Source organism: Danaus plexippus, chromosome 11, assembly GCF_018135715.1.
Source record: "Danaus plexippus chromosome 11, MEX_DaPlex, whole genome shotgun sequence".
Taxonomy (NCBI): Eukaryota; Metazoa; Arthropoda; class Insecta; order Lepidoptera; family Nymphalidae; genus Danaus; species Danaus plexippus.
In genome coordinates, this window is record NC_083544.1 from 710033 (window position 1) to 726557 (window position 16525).

General features: G+C 29.9%; 2 protein-coding genes across 2 annotated transcripts; both read right to left on the reverse strand.

Annotated features, from left to right (window-relative positions):
* Positions 1-1278: 1278 nt before the first annotated feature.
* Positions 1279-11411, reverse strand: LOC116765718 (uncharacterized). Its single transcript, XM_061521879.1, has 7 exons — positions 11283-11411; positions 5737-5789; positions 3592-4957; positions 3246-3559; positions 2086-2491; positions 1918-2008; positions 1279-1659 (listed from the first exon to the last, which is right to left on the reverse strand). Exons 1-7 carry the CDS (start codon positions 11310-11312, stop codon positions 1472-1474), a joined length of 2448 nt encoding a protein of 815 aa, XP_061377863.1. The 5' UTR covers positions 11313-11411; the 3' UTR covers positions 1279-1471.
* Positions 11412-13570: 2159 nt separating this feature from the next.
* LOC116766080 (uncharacterized) lies at positions 13571-15821 on the reverse strand. Its single transcript, XM_032655736.2, has 2 exons — positions 15370-15821; positions 13571-15147 (listed from the first exon to the last, which is right to left on the reverse strand). Exon 2 carries the CDS (start codon positions 15145-15147, stop codon positions 14269-14271), a length of 879 nt encoding a protein of 292 aa, XP_032511627.2. The 5' UTR covers positions 15370-15821; the 3' UTR covers positions 13571-14268.
* Positions 15822-16525: the final 704 nt, after the last annotated feature.

A 16525-nucleotide genomic window follows, 5' to 3' on the forward strand; every position in this document is an offset into this window, starting at 1 on the left:
GCGGGAATTATAAGTGTAGTTGTGCTTACACAATTTTGTATTTACTTGAGGGCAACCTAATCTTACTAAAATGTAAATGTTTTTTTAATAGTATATTGATAGGAAAGTGACATTTTACAAAATAATGAATTGAATATATCTTAATATTATCGTTATAAAAATAAATAGAAGTGCTGCTGTTAACACACATAAATATAAATCATGCACATCATAACTATGGCGCATGATTTATTACATTTTATACGGACTATATACAGCCCGAGCCTTTTCTTATTATAATATTTAATAATACTACCATAGTAGGATTAAAGGTCTATTTTTTAAAATGAATTCCAATTATTTTTTCGAAAAAACGAAATCAAACCAAAAAGTTCCACTAGTTTTGAAAACTGATATATTAAGAGTTTTCCGATTGTTTTTCCTAAATCTTATTTTTCTGTTATACGACCTTAACTACTTGGTTTTTTATTTTACAATAAAAAAAGGAATATAAAAAAATATCAATAATATGTAATAATTATTTTTATTACAATTTTAGTGAGAATAGCAAAGTATTTTTATCAGGCGTTAATTTTTTTAATTTATCAAACCTTATTATTTATTTTACGGAGCTGTTGTTTCTTTATTATATTAAATATCAAAATTTTTAGAAACAAGCAAATAAATTACTATGGAGCAAACTATTTTTTTGTTTATTTTACACTTTAAATATTTTTTTTTATAGATGATATGTGTGAAGAAGCAATATAAAAGCCCAGAGGACATTTGTGAGTTGGCGGCCAGACCAGACATAATTTTTATTTAAAGTGCTTTGTCCTAATAAAGCTCACGGTCCATTGGAAAACCAACATCCCCAAAGACCATGTCATCAAGGTCAGCTCACTAACGAACTTACTAAGAATAGGTTCGTTGTAAATTTGTATGCGATAGAAGTAGGAGCGAGAGGTATAACAACCAAATCTCTCTACAACCTACTAAAAGACTTGGGCCTGTCTAGTACTAACATCATTATTCTTGGAACGTGCGTCTATCAGATTAGCTTCAAATTTGGTTAGCTAGAGAGAGAAGCTTGGACGGTGGAGGTGAGTGCTTAACACGCGTTGCATAGGGGTTCTTTAAACCTACACATCTAGGTTGCAAGTCTTTTTCCTACAACAAGATGGACCCGGCATTCGCACGGTGAATCTATGGCATTCTGAGAGATTTCATGTCTAAAAAAAATATGTTAAGTCAAATTTATATACCTATATAGGTACAATAAACTAGTGTTTATGATAAAAAATATATATTTTCATTTTTTATGATGTTACAATAATGTGCATTTTGTTTGATACAAAAAAATATATCATAATTATTTAAACAAAGTTCGTGTCTTTCTTTCATTTTTTGTTTCTGAAGAATTTCTTTTCTTTATAAAATCTATGACTTGTATTCATTTGTGTATTGCTGTTCACTACATATACTGTCTATTTCAGTAGGTTCTTCCTTTAATTCTGAGTTTTCTGCCATTATGGGCGTTGAAATCTATTCCTAGCAAGCTCGGATCAATACCAGCTATGGCTGTTCCTATTGGTCGTGCAATCGCTACTCCACTGGTTGCTACAGCTGTTCCCATGGGACGAGATGCTGCTATACCACTCTCTGCTATCACTGCTAAACCTGTAGAAATATTTAATGAACTAGTATAAAACAAACAATGTAAATTGTTACTATTGTGTAAATAGCTCACTAGTTGGAGCCACTATCTAAACCGCGATCTGTCATTGTTTGGTCGTTTAATACTCTCTCTCTCTCTTGTATCAAATTTTATGCTGTGTTACTGTATTATAAATAAATCATAGTTAACCAATGAATCCTGTATTATTTTCGGCTAAACCTATCAGATTAAACTTTCTATAAGGTCATCAAATTTCTTACCAACTGGCTTTGCTTCAGCTACTAGACTTTTGTCCATGTTACTTCCTTCCGATTCAGAAGCGCTGTCAATTCCTATCCCTTCCTCACCGACCTGCAAGTAGCGTTTTAATAATAAATAAGCAATAAGATATACGCAATGAGACATATAATAATTTCAAAGCAACTTACATCATCATAATAGTCGTCTTCCTGTTTGTTCCTTAAAATGGTTGTGTTTTTTTTGAAAAGGACATCAATATCGTCAGCGACCTCATCTATTAACTTAATCGTGTTTGAGGCTGCTTCGCCCAAGTTCAGTAAATCACTTTTAAATTTAGCTTTTTCTTGTGTACCTAAGGATCCAGTTTTTCTTCCTAAGTTTTGCAATTTTATGAGACTGCCCGATAAAGTTCTGAGATTTTCTAAGTTAACTGCTAGTATTTTAGATAAAACGTTGTCATTATTGTTTTTGTTGATATGTTCGGGACTTATGCTCTTTTCCGCGACAACTTTCTCGCTCAATACAGTGCCTCTGGTATCCTTTTTAACTTCTAAGTATTGACCTTTCGCACCACCGTAGAATGGTATGTATTGTGTAGCATCACTATAAATAAATAATAAAAAGTAAATATATTTATATCGGTATTAATTGCGTTATTGCCTCAATATGAATTCAAAAGAAAGAGTATATTTTTGAAGAGAGAATTTATTGCTTAACTCAAGCTTTCACATTTTTTATAATAAAGCTGAATTCTGTAAGACAATGATAAAAAGAAAATACCGGGTTATATTTAAAATTGTGTCATGACGTAAAATACTTTACATATGATTTTAATTAAGTTAATTAGTAGTGTTATAAAAGGTATGAAATTAATCAATAATTAAGAAATAATCATGACAAAGTATTTTAATAATATTTTGTAAACATAAAGCCTAAATAAAAAATAAAATAAAATAGGAATCAGTTTTATTTGTAAACTATATTTGGTCCTAATTGCCTTACCAACATAATATAGGGTGCTCGTTCTATGTATTGGTGAGATTTCATCAAGTTGCTTCTTCTATTCGTCATTATAACGAAATTGTAAATTAATAAACGACACTAAAAGGCTTAAAGGAAAAACTATTTTGAATACTCTTTTCTTTATTCATAATACAACTTGTTATTTACACAAAATATAATTAAAAAATATGTTATCATTTTCATTGTTACTATGTCGAAAAATAGCTTCAAAAGTTATCGAAATTATTTTTCTACATCACATCGGAGATTAGTTAAAAAAATAAATTTGCTTTTTAAGTTATATTTTTATATAAACGTTTAATTGGCATACTCAAAAACGTTTAATTCTGATTCTGCGTGAGCTACCCCCCCGGGTCCAACTATCGCTACAGCTTGAGGCTTATGCACTATAGAACCTACATGTCCAGGCCTTACAATTACACTTGATAAAGGATTCGATATGGCAACACCTTTGTTACCACTAATAGCAAATGCTCTAGGGCTTATATGAAGGAGGAATGTTGAATTGGATAAAGTATGTCCGACAAAGTTTACTCCGTCGTAATTGTAAACATCCTGACCATCTTCTAGATGCCTTGGTTGGAAAATCTTCTTTATGTACTCGTTAAATCTAACAGGCAAAAAATTTAATGCGTTAATAATATATTAGCATACTATGATCATGATTGGGATGGTTGTTCAGTGGGGTGATAGTAAATAACGGGACCAGTAGCGACTAATTTTCCTTCTCTTATTGGTTGCGATGCTGCAGGTACTGAACTGTCATTTTCTTGCAGACTTGACAAGACATCATTAATATCAGTTGTTTCAGGAAGAGCTACAATTCTTGCATGAGGGCCAGCTACAGCTAAGCCTCCAGGTTGAGTATAAGCTAGTCCTCCTGGACCGACAATTGCTGTTCCACCTCTGCCCGCAGTCGCAACACCTCCAGGACCAGCAATAGCCACTCCGCCTTTCCGTACTCTCAATCTATTAATGAAAAAACCGGGAGGAAGAGGAACAGCCGGTTTCTTATCTCCAAACCAATTAAAATCACCAAATGGAAAACGCAAGTCTCCTCCAGAATCATCATTTTTAGAATCTTGAATCCTTTCAACATTATTTGGTTTTTTAGTAGTCCTTCTTGTAGGAGTTTGATTGGTGACGTATATTTTTTTACCTGAATTGCTTTCCTCAATTTCTTGGCTTGGTGATTTATCTGCAATTGTGCGCTTTTTAAGTGCTCGTGATTTTCTAGCATTGATTTTGGGCTCTAAAGAAGTATCCATAATTCCATCGCTATCATTTAATTCCTGGTCGAAATCTAATTCGTCTGATAAATGCCTGCTATGTCCGGACTTTTGTTTTCTATTACACACATCAGCGCTTTGTCCGTATTCGATAAAATTTTCCCATCCACCTCCTTGTGAGAACGCAATAAATGGATTTTTTATTAATAAAGGAAATAAACTCTGTGTTAACGGCCATTCAAAATTAAAATTCTGCAAAAATGGAAGACCTAGAAAAGACGATTGCTGTCGAGTGGTATATGCATCGTTTGGTAAAACTGATTTAAAATTATTATTTACAGCAATTTTGTTAAGAAGATCGCTATTAGGTGCAACGACGACTGGCAAATTTATAATGTAAGGAAATGGCATCATCTGTATTCCGTTCCCCATTAACATTTCTGGATTGAATTTTAAAGCTCTTGAATTAATGATTTGATGATCATCGCTGCTAATTTTGTTATCTTCTGGCAGGTTAAGCGAATTTGATTTAATCTTCCCTGAAGCAATAATATCTTGGAGTTTTTTTAGTAATTCTTGATCGATGCCTTGACTTTTTTCAGCATATGGTAAATTTAAATTTATTTGTTCTCTTCTAGGTTTAGTTAAACCGTTATTTATAGCTTTGATCTTTTCCACTATATCTAAAGTGGTATCTTTGTTTAAATATTTTTCTGTATCTGCTTGATAGTAAACAGGTCCATCCACTCGCTCTAAAATAGCTCTGGCTAGTTTTGAGTCCGGTTCGTCTTCAGAGATATCTAACGACCTGAAATTAAATACCATTCAGTATGGGATCTTGTTTTAATATTTTATTTTATCTACAAAGCATGTTAGAATAATAACAGTAAAAGCAGTGAAATAAGGTAAAGAGCATACCTGAACCTTTGCACCCGACCCCTATAAGAAGTAAGTAACTGTCCTCTTGGATTAACGTTATGTTAGTTAAGTGCGGACTGCTCTTCAAAGCGAACTACGAAAGTGCTTTTATGGTACAGTTTTTTAAATGATAACATTTTGTGAACAGATTAAAGTTGCATTTAATATTAACCAATTTATTTTATAAGCTCTTCCATCTTCATAATAAATTAAGTTATACTACTAATGCAAATAAAATCCGTTTTTTTTTGTAAGTACATATTAAAATAAACACAAATATTTACAATTTTATATTTTAGAAATAATAAAAATATTGTTTATATTGTGAATCCATTGTTTTCTTGAAATACAAGAAAATTAATTTTTCGTGTGTGGAATTCATTACCAAAATTTGTTAAATTAAATAATTTCAAGAGAAAGTTTCTATACATTTTTAATTGTAAGTAGGAATTTATAATTTTTTACACATTTTCGCTACTTAAGGACATTCTTTAATAAGATGATAACATTTAATTTTCATTATTGTAATCTTTTTTGGCTTATTAAATCCACAAACGGTCTTTAGTTAGTATGTAACAAATACATCTGTCTTAAGATAAGAGTGTTTTAAATTCTTTACATTGGTAGCAATAAAATTAATATTGTACTGGCCAGAGATGTAATACTTACTCGTTAGGAGACGGCCGCGACGCTACTCTCAGAAGACAGCACGCCAATAACAACTGAAATGTGAAAACCGGCATATTTAAAGCAAAACAAAACAAAAACTATCATATGTCACCTGTTGAGTCCAGTTTTGTTCATATGCGATAAATTTATTAAAAGATCAAATGTTCATCCTCATTAGTTGCTATAAGTTTTATATAGTTAAAAGTTTGTTCTGAGTGTACGACTTAATTTTCGCTTGGTATGTATTCGGGTAGCGTTTTTTGAATCTATGCATTGTGTCAAAGAGATCTTCATATACACAAAAATTATTATTTGATAAGAGATAAAGGATTAGTATATTTCATTAGGGCGTCAGGCTAAAAATTGCTGTAAAGCCAGCCTTAGTGTTATATTTAAACCAAAATGATAAGAAGCAGAGCCTTGGAACATAGAAATATCTATAAAAGCCAGTGATTGGATTTGTTTTTCCTTTTGATTAATATATATATATATATATATATATGTCTTTCTGCGTTTTCAATATAATAAACTCATGACAACAAAACATAATAGTGCGATGACCGTGTCAGTGTAAGTGGCGCAGACTAAAAAGTAAATATTAACATCGGTGAGTGGGTTGTTTTTTATAGCGAAATACCGTTACCGTATCAAAAATGAGCGATACTATGTGTAAAGGTACATGAAGATGATTCTGAGTCTCGCTATACTATAATATCATTGATAATAAAAAATCTGCCAATTTAAACACCTATATTTCTTTTAATATTACAGAAATATTGATAATTTCTCTCGTATCTATCTCACCGTAAGTAAGGTAAGTTGTAAATTCTTATATAGAGAATGTAGGGCTCTTGTAAGTTCTTGTCTCATCATTTCTATGAAGAAAGTTGCTAATCCACTGCTGGTCTCTTTCTTTTAACAGATTTATGAAACTTGAAACTTTTATTTCCGTTTAAAACTAACTGGCAATATTTTTTTTAACTAGCAACATTAAACATTTTTTTTATGTTCATTTAAATATTAACATTGTAGCCTTCTTATAAAAATCGTTACTAATCTATTCTTTAAGTGACCAAAGCAAACGTATACGTCATTTATGATCAGTTTGACTGTTTAATATGTCAAGGACATCTTTTAAGTGTATCAAGTTCCCTATAAAGGAATGTAAGGGTGACTAAACATAAGTCGTTGGTATAGAAGATGTTGTTCAGATGGGTTACGATTTGTATTTAAACAGTTTCTCATTTGTTAATATATATCTCCATGTAGAAACTTCTTAGGATTCCTCTCTAATGTCTCAGCTCAAACGAAATTAAATTATTTTATATTAGAAACAAGTTTATAATATAAAAAGGTTCGCTTTTAATGTTTGTCGTATCTCTATAGTGGACGCCCTTAAACACAGACTGATTTAAAATGTCAGAAGTCCACCGACAAGAGCATATAAATGCTAGATAAAAAACGCCTTTACTAGGAAGAAATTATAATACGCTTCGAGCGTTTTATAATCAGCTTGAGTTGACTAGTTTTTTATAAATGATTTTATTTCATTACCTACAGGAGCTCACCATAGTAATTATTGCATATAAATATCGTGTTTTGATGAAAATAACATTATTCATACAAAAATACAATCAAAATATATTACATATAAGTATGCAACTTGATTACAGAGTGTGATGTAATTTATTTTTTAACATCCCCGAATTTATTATTTAAATTATGGTTCTATCAATTGCGTCGGAGTTAAAAGGGTATCATGTTTTTTTTAATATATGGTTCCAGAATACACTATAAACAAAATTAGCAAGTATAATGTACCACGGAGGTAAAGCCTTTTATACTTATTGTGTAGTATTTCACCGACTTTATTGACATATTATTTTTTGCTTTATCCTCGTATTAATTTACATTTTTCAATACGGAAGATCGCTTTTAATTTTGCGCGAGGAGAGTAATGAGATGCTTCGTATTATTCTTTTTAGATTAATACGCTACTGGTATTAAGAATATTTGTATAAAATAAACTTATAGACAACAGTTTCACGAGTCTCGTTTGTGTCTTATTATTTTATTTTTATAACAATCACTATACGACTAAATATAATAGCCTTAGTAATTAATCTCAAGCAAAACAAATGTTACTTTAATATGTTGTAACTGTATATTAGACTGTGATATTATTTTTTCTAAGGAGATGTCAGAAGTATCACGACTGACAAGTAACTGTTGATACCGCTTGGTAATTAAAGAGGCTTGTTCATCTTGAAGCGTTTGAGTGGTTTTGGCTTTTGTATGAGCCTTTTGTCTACTTTGACTGTTATGTGATTGTCATTAATATTCGAGTATGTCATTTTTATTTCTACGTTAATTTGTATTTCAAGATTTTTTTCGAAAGGTAGGTAGTTCGATGCAGTGTTCAATTATATATGATATGTTCAAAATAGTATTTTCCTAATGATCGCTTTATGTTATAATGATTCTGATTTTATCTTATAACTTTGGCTTTTTAAATAATTTCGCGAATTCGTGTTACGTTTCGTATTCGTGTTTATGCTGTAATTTGTTTCAGAAATATAATTGTGAATGAAAAACCAAATTGTTATATCACCTTGACATATTATTAAACAATTTTAATTCAGTTAAATCGTGATATATCGTTAAACTTACACGATGTTGCTGCGTCACAAAACAATTAAGACTTTAAAAGCACTTATTATTGCATTAGATTGTTGGCGTGTAACTTAAAAGTGGTTTCAAAAACCTTTCAGACAAGTGAAGGCAATATTTTTTTATAATACAAATGAATTTACAATAAAGTCCTGTTATTTTATTATTTAGGTTGCATTAAAAGGGACTTTTATTTATTCGCAATTCAAACGTGCATCTTAATAAGAGAGATTCTATAGTGTAAAACAATTTTCTCATAAAATTATAAAAATAGATTCGATTGTAAAATCTAAATAAATAAATCAATCAAATAAATGTAAATATTTTTATTATCGTAAAATCGATTTCAACTTTAATATTAAGGAAAAAGGATGCCTTAAAAAATTTTATTAAACGCTTCGAGTATTTATATTCAGATACGCGATAGATTTAGCGACGATCTAAAAGTAAGCTTTGTGTGGTATTGCTCATACAGGAGGTGACAATTTAACCTATGACTTAAAAATTTAAAGCAATCATATATTTTTGTTTTTCACACTTAAAATTGGCTGCTCTTAAAGAGAGAAAAGATTGAATATGTTTGTGTAAGTTTTAAAATGGACTTGCAATAATTTTATTGAGAGCAAAAATTTTAATTCGTTGGCTAAATAAACACATCAAAATATATGTGTTAAAATTTGCATAAAATCCTTTAGGTGTGAACCGAATAGATAACATTTTTTAATAATTTCTGTTTCTAAATAAAATCTTAATTGATGACTTCATAATACTTTTTTTTAAATATTTTTTTTTTAAATAACTTATTTATCGGAGTTTTAATAAATATATCAGGTGGCAAGTTATTCTTATTTATATGTAAAGATATATAAGGAGGTGTCCAAATAATTAATCTATATGCTATAGAAGTGTTTGATATGTGAATCAGCCTTGGAATGTGAATAAAATACTTAAATCACCCAACATTTTAAGTAAAGAGTGCATTGACCTTTATAGTAATACGGAATCTATTATCCTTTTATCTTAACTTATGAAATATGAAATAGCCTAAATAGAAATTTATTTAAATATTAAGATACTATTAAGGTCGTCTAGTGATTTTTTTGTTAATTCCTGTTCTTTACATTTCATTTCAATACACTTAATTGATTTTCTTACTGAATAACACACAAACAGTCATTCGTATATTTATTTGTATATATTAGTGGGACTTGAAACACGTTATAGCATGGCAACGCTGTTTTGACTCATCAAATAAGTGGTTTCATTATCAAATCTTATTTTTAGGAACATTTTAAGAATTTGAATGGTTTTGATGAAAAAATTGTCACGTTTGTTTGTGTTACTGACGACACTGATGCTCAAGCAGTTATTTATTCCATTTGTATTCACAAATTCCAACCTCAGCTGGTTGGACTAAAATTTTTCTTAGAAGGAACATCTTTTATAGTTCCCGACAAACATATAATTATTATATTTTCTCTCATTCACAATATCACACAGATTTTTTTCTGATCAAACTGGTTCAATGGGTCATCTAATTCTAGACATTTCCCACAGATCTCGTTACTCCCATTTCACTGAAGTAACTAACAATTTGCCTGTAAGTACTGTCCCGGTGGCACGAATGTTAGAAAGTTTGACATTTCTCCAAGGCGATATAAACGTTGACCTTTTGAAATAGAATTCATTATCAAATGTACGGATATAAGGTTGTTTGTTCTATATCCAAAACAAAGCGAATATTAAGGAATCAATTTTCAAGGTAACATTAAGTCACTCTTGTTTTATAATATGGTCTTTATTAGAAAGTTGTTTGAATAAATTTTTGATCTCAATATCACGATGTATACAAGTCTTTTTAATGCTTTTGTGTTTTTTGATGACTTTGATTTGATGATAATAAATTTAATATAACAATAAATATAAAAAAATACCGCATAATAAATATTCTTAGTTTCATAGCAATCGAAAATAGAAAGAGTCTGTTCCTACAAATAAATCTCTTTTGGAATGTGATGATTTTTTACCGCTCACTTTACTTGCTCGTGTTGTTTGTATATAAAATTATTTTTTTTTAAATAATTTCAAACCCCCATGAGAAACAAACGACGAGAGTGAGTAGATCCTAAAAAAATTACAACGTTGATTTTTTTTTAATATACGAACATACAATATTCCTTTATTAATTTATTATTAAAGAACCTCGTTATGTATTTTAAAATATTTTGACGTTATTCCCTTAACTTTATGCTCTGAAATGTCAGGTGGAAATCTGTAGTCTAGAAACGGAGCGTTTCAATTTATTCGATTCACATATTGAATACTAAGTTTTGAAGACAAAACAACAAAAATTTTATACAAGCATATTTAGAGCGTCTTTTATTTTGCCTAATAAATTCTATATTTTGAACCACTTAATACATGAATATTTGATGTCAAGATAATTCATATCCCTGAAAAAGAATAGCAAAAGTTACCGACGAAAACTAGGCTTGGAAGAAGTTTTAGCTTGAACTATCTATAAAATCAGTCGCGAAAACTTATTTTTACAAGCGAATGCTATAATAATGCAAAAAATATTTTTACAAATGAATTTTCGCAAACCAATGCAAATTGTTCAGGTATTTTAGTAAATTTATTAATTTTCTCTTAGTACTAGAAAGTAGATAGAAAGTAGGTTCGAAAAAATATTTTAAAATTATCGATCAGCGCACACAAACACTTATTACATGCATACTTTTCAATATAATGAAAGGTGTTTTGTATTGAAGATGGGTAAAAATGTCATAATTTTTTGTGACAAGGATAAAAAAATTATCACATTTCCAAGCAATATGAGTGTATTTATATTGTTAGTTATTTATTATATCACTCACCGACAATCCAAATAAAAATTTCGGCGTCATTTTAACTTATACAATATTTAACGCACACGTCTTCTCTCTGTCACCGCTTAAGTTTGACAGCCCGAGAACTTGGGAGCTTTTTGCTTAGCTGACTATAACACTACTACGGTATCGCGATTTGAACGAGCGACGAAAACATTTGCGATGACTCATTATGTATTAACTTGTATTAAATTTCTTTAAATATAGATAATTATATGAAAATGATCTAAGATATTTGATTGGCTTGTGTTCTTCATGTAAGTACATAATGATATTTGTTTGTAAGAAACGTATATTTATCATTTATCTTACGTAAATGTCATACAATAATAATGTTTTTTTTTTGTTTACGTTTCGAATAAATCTTAAAATTTTCGATATAGTTTATTTTGTACAAAATATTAATTTAATGTAATATACTTTCGACGCTCTGTGGTAAGATAGAGATGGTCAATGTGAAAGTTAAAGTGACTTGTGATTACATTTGTAATTAACTAGAATTGGAAATATCTAAACAAATGAAAAAATCAATCACTCTGCTCCACTTTAAGTAGAATGAGAACTTACATGTGTTATTTTAATAAACTGGTCAGAAAAGTATAAATTTCCTTAGTTTTATCGACACCATAGCACACTCATTGTCTGAACACTGAAAAATAGATTCCGAAGTACATAAATATGCTTCTTATAAAACGTAATAAAATATTATATAATTTACGATAGTATAAAGATCACTCAAACTTGAAATCGCAATAACTGATTGGATCGAGTCCCACAAAAAATAGTATTTTAATTAAATATGTCCCAATAAAATAAAAAATATATAGGTTCATTGGCATTTACATGAATAACTTAATGATATTTTTTATAACCCTTATTCATCACCTGAGACTAATAATTTTAAATTGTAGCTAATAAAGACGAAATGCTCGAAATGTGACGCGAAGAACTCGCAATAAATTATGTTGTGCATGTGCATATTATTTAGTTGGTACAGAAATACGTCTACTTTAAGTATTTTAGAATGTTTAATAAAATAGGTTGTACTGTCAGTATTTTTATCTCTTTTTGTCGAAACGAGGATATTGCTCTTTATTTTATGCAGGCATTATTAAAAAGAAACTTCTCATGCAACTTCCAACGAGGTTGCTTTAAACGTTTTACGCTGTAGGAGAGAGAAAGGAAGATATACAAAAGTAGAAAGTAGGAGAGAGAAACAACCCACGGTGGACAGTCGTTATATTACAAGCACATAGACGTGGTATTTTTGCTATGCAGCGAAGTAAACAGTGTGATCGTCGTTATACTAGCTAAAATATTTACTTGTTTTTCTATATTAATCAATTAATTTGATTTAGGGCAGTATTTTATTCTCAAATTTAGTGCATGAGAATTTATTACAATCACGAAGTTTCACTTCTTCACGCACTATTTTTTTTATTATGTAACATGTATTGTCAAATTATAAATATTTGTTACATTTAAGGAAAATGTTTACAAGTATAATCTCCATACAATACTAATTGAAAGTAGTATGTTTTATTAAAATATATCTCGGCTTTTGATTAAAAAAAAAGAAAAGATATTTCTATATCCATTAACTACGTCTGAAAAATATTGTGGCCATATTCTTAAAATAAGTTAAAAAAAAAGAGTAAAAACGAAGATAATAAAGAATTTTAAAACAAAAGCATTGAAAATTAACTATAAATTTAATCTCAAACACGTGATAATTTCCAGTTCTTAGTTTTGCAATATTTTGAAATAAACCGGTTCGTTTAAAGCTTTTCACATGGCTTTAACCAGATTAATGTTTGATGTCGATTTTTAGTTATTTATTAGTAAAAATGTACATAAATAATAGCTTGTGAATGTGTATCACTATTTTAAACAAGGTTGGTTTGAGACCATGCTCCGGTGTGTCGCTCTTAGGAGCCACAGTGGTAGAATCTCTGCTACACAGTTCTTGACATTCATTGTAAGAATTTGTTAGCAATAAACAAGTATCATTTTGAGTAAAGACTATCTTTGCTTCAAAATGGACTCCCATCCATCGTCATCGGTACCGAACGTCCAGGACTCCAAAGCCTTTTAAGGGACTAGGGTCTTAGCCTCGGTGCCACGAGGGTACCAAGAGGATCCCCTCGCTCTCACATATGTATGAAATGTTTTTTTAAGGATGACAAATAAATCTGCTCTCGAGCATTCTCTCTGATATATGTACACTTGCGCTTTCTTACGGTCTTGAAATTTCTTATGAAATAAAACCACAGTAATGTTTTTTTTATACCGTATATTTATGACTTGTGACATTAATTATTTTAATTATTTGATATAAGTTATATTGGCTTGTATTCCTTGTATAAATTTTGCTTTATACATACATATATATTTATTAGGGGCAATATATAATGGTACCTGGATAGAGTTTAATAACCTTTGACAAACTCAGCTTTACATTAATTCTACACAAGATCTTAATATGCTAATAGTGTCCGTTATATTTTTTTATGGTCAACAACTAATTCTTTTTTACGTTTGTAGCAAATGTGAATCATTTTTTCTAATCTGCAGTTTTAGGAAAAGATTAAACAAAATATGAAATATTCCATCTATCGGATAATCATCACTTTATAATACGCTGCTTTGAAAATTTTAATGTTTAAAAATTGTATTGCGTAATACAACTATTGAGATAGATACAATGTTTCTTGGTAAGTCGTCTAACGGGAAATTATCATTAAACTTAAAAGGAAAGCTGTATCTGCAAATAGGGAAATACAATCCACTTTCAAATAAGCTGATGTGAACACACAAAAAGTTTTAATTGGAGATGTTCTTATACATTCGAGTAGGCGGTTTATTTATACGAGCTCTCCTATTCTGTAATTATCTTAAACTGAGATATCCATTTCATATTTTAATTACAGCACAATTTAAACCATAAAAGATAAAAGTAAGATATCTAAGTAATTCAATTAATTATTAGTTTCACGTTGACCACGTCATATTTACGTTTGGTGGATTCTATTTCCTTATTACTTGATGTTTCGCACATAATCATGTCTTCATCATTATTGTTTGGCATTGCATCATTTAAATTCCGAGTTATCACAGATATTTTATCATTTGGTTTGTGTCTTGATTTAGTGTCATGCATGTCTAAAGCAACGCCCTGATGTATATTGAATATGTTTTTAGGTAAAACAGTTTCGTTTTCCACTCTCCCCTTTTCAATAACAATGTCTCTTTCTCTGTTGGACACGGAGCCTCGAAGGTTGATGATAACAGTTGGTTTAACTATCGTCTGATATTCCCGGTTTCCTATCTGACTTTGTCCCGTCATAGAGTTAGAAAAAGGCTTATCTTCTGCTTCTGTTTCTTCGTCAGAATTATTTTTATTTGGTGTTTTAATTCTGTTTCCAGGTTTCGGTTTTGGTCTCGCAGTTTTCTGTGGTTTGGGTCTCGGTGTGGGTGTGTTTGGCTCATTTTCGCTCGGTGCACTTACGTATAGCACAATTTCTTTTTTGGATTTTTCGTCTTTAGCACTTTCATTTAGGTTTATAGTTTTTGGGAAGCGATATTTGAGTGTGGGCATTTCTATTCGATCATTCCTTCTTGGCAAAAAGTCTAGGTCGCTAGGCAGATGCAACCGCTCATCTTCCAAGTCGTAATTCTGTCCTACATTATTATCCTCATCAATATCTTCTGGCAGCTGGTTGCGTATTTTAAGTGATTGAATTACATCATGGAAAATTGAACGTTTCTCAATAGTTTTAGAAACTTCTCGGTCTTTAGGCGGATGTGCTGTCGCTATAATAATAAGATATATGACACAGACGTAGCAATACATCTGGAAAAATAAACATAATTTCAAAACTTTTTATTATATAATTAGCTAAAATAAAACCTTTTAATTAATATATTCGACCAATTAATTTAACAAAGAGAATTCATTCTATTATATACGATTATATTATAAATCTTTCTAAGCTGCTCTATAGATGGATACTATGGATATATTATGAAGAATAAATTTAAAATTACTAAGAGGTATTGTAAAATTTTGTCTCACCTTAGCGCGTGCAGCTGGTGCAAGTCTAACACTAGACTAGACTGAGTACACAGCTCAGTACATAGGGTTGATTGAACTGACATGAACCAGCCAGAGATATTTAGCCTTTTATTTACTATGACGTGTATTAAAGTCTCTATGAGGGTTAAATTTTTCAATCTAGTTGGCTTCTCCTTAAGAATTAAAGGCAAATTAATTTATTTCATTTTATATGTGTGCATTATTTTTGTTTTCTTAAGGTATATTTAATGAAAAATCTGACATATGTGCAACTATTACATTAGCGTCTGGAACATATTGTTATCCTTACAATTATTTACACCCTAAATTAATATATTATATTGAGTAACAGATGAACATGGCAAAATTTTAAAGGTTTAAGACCCCTGTATATAGTTAATAGCAACCTGTCTTGTCTCTACGGGAACTGAATGCAACCGGAACTTGCTCCGGGAATATATAATAATTTAGAATATATATATATATATATATATATATATATATATATATACCTGTACGTGGAAGTGGACCTACCAAATTTTATATTACATTGTTCTGTTAAATAAATAATTAAAAGATTTTCATTGAGAATCTGTTTAGATTGAAGGTTTCAAGTTAGTTATATCTTACCCATTAATTAAAATCTATGTTGCTTTTTATAAACTGTTCTTAATGGGTGCACTATACTAATACCTATCAATTATTTAGAGAAGGAAATTGAAATAAATATTTATTTTACATAGATTTCTACGAGTTATAAAACTCCTTTTGAAAATAAAAAGCAATAACCCCAATATGTAGAAATTTGATAATGTAGGTAGTTTAAGATAAAAATATAAATATGTGCCTTTATAATGACATGTTTACATATGGATAATAATAACTTATTCAGATGCCTTTATTACTGTCTTTGGAGAGCGAAACTTTATAAAATTATTATTTTACTGAAAAAACTTGTAATCGTCTTCGGGTATCAATAAAGGGTGTATGGAAATCAATAAAAAAAATAACTTTCCATCATTTATTAGGTTTAAAGTTAATTAAAGAACGCAATTTCATCTACTTTACTTACACAACTTTAACAAAACATTTCTTATAACTAACAGTATCTCTACAAATACAATATTTTAGTCTTAGGCAAAAAAAAAACTTAATT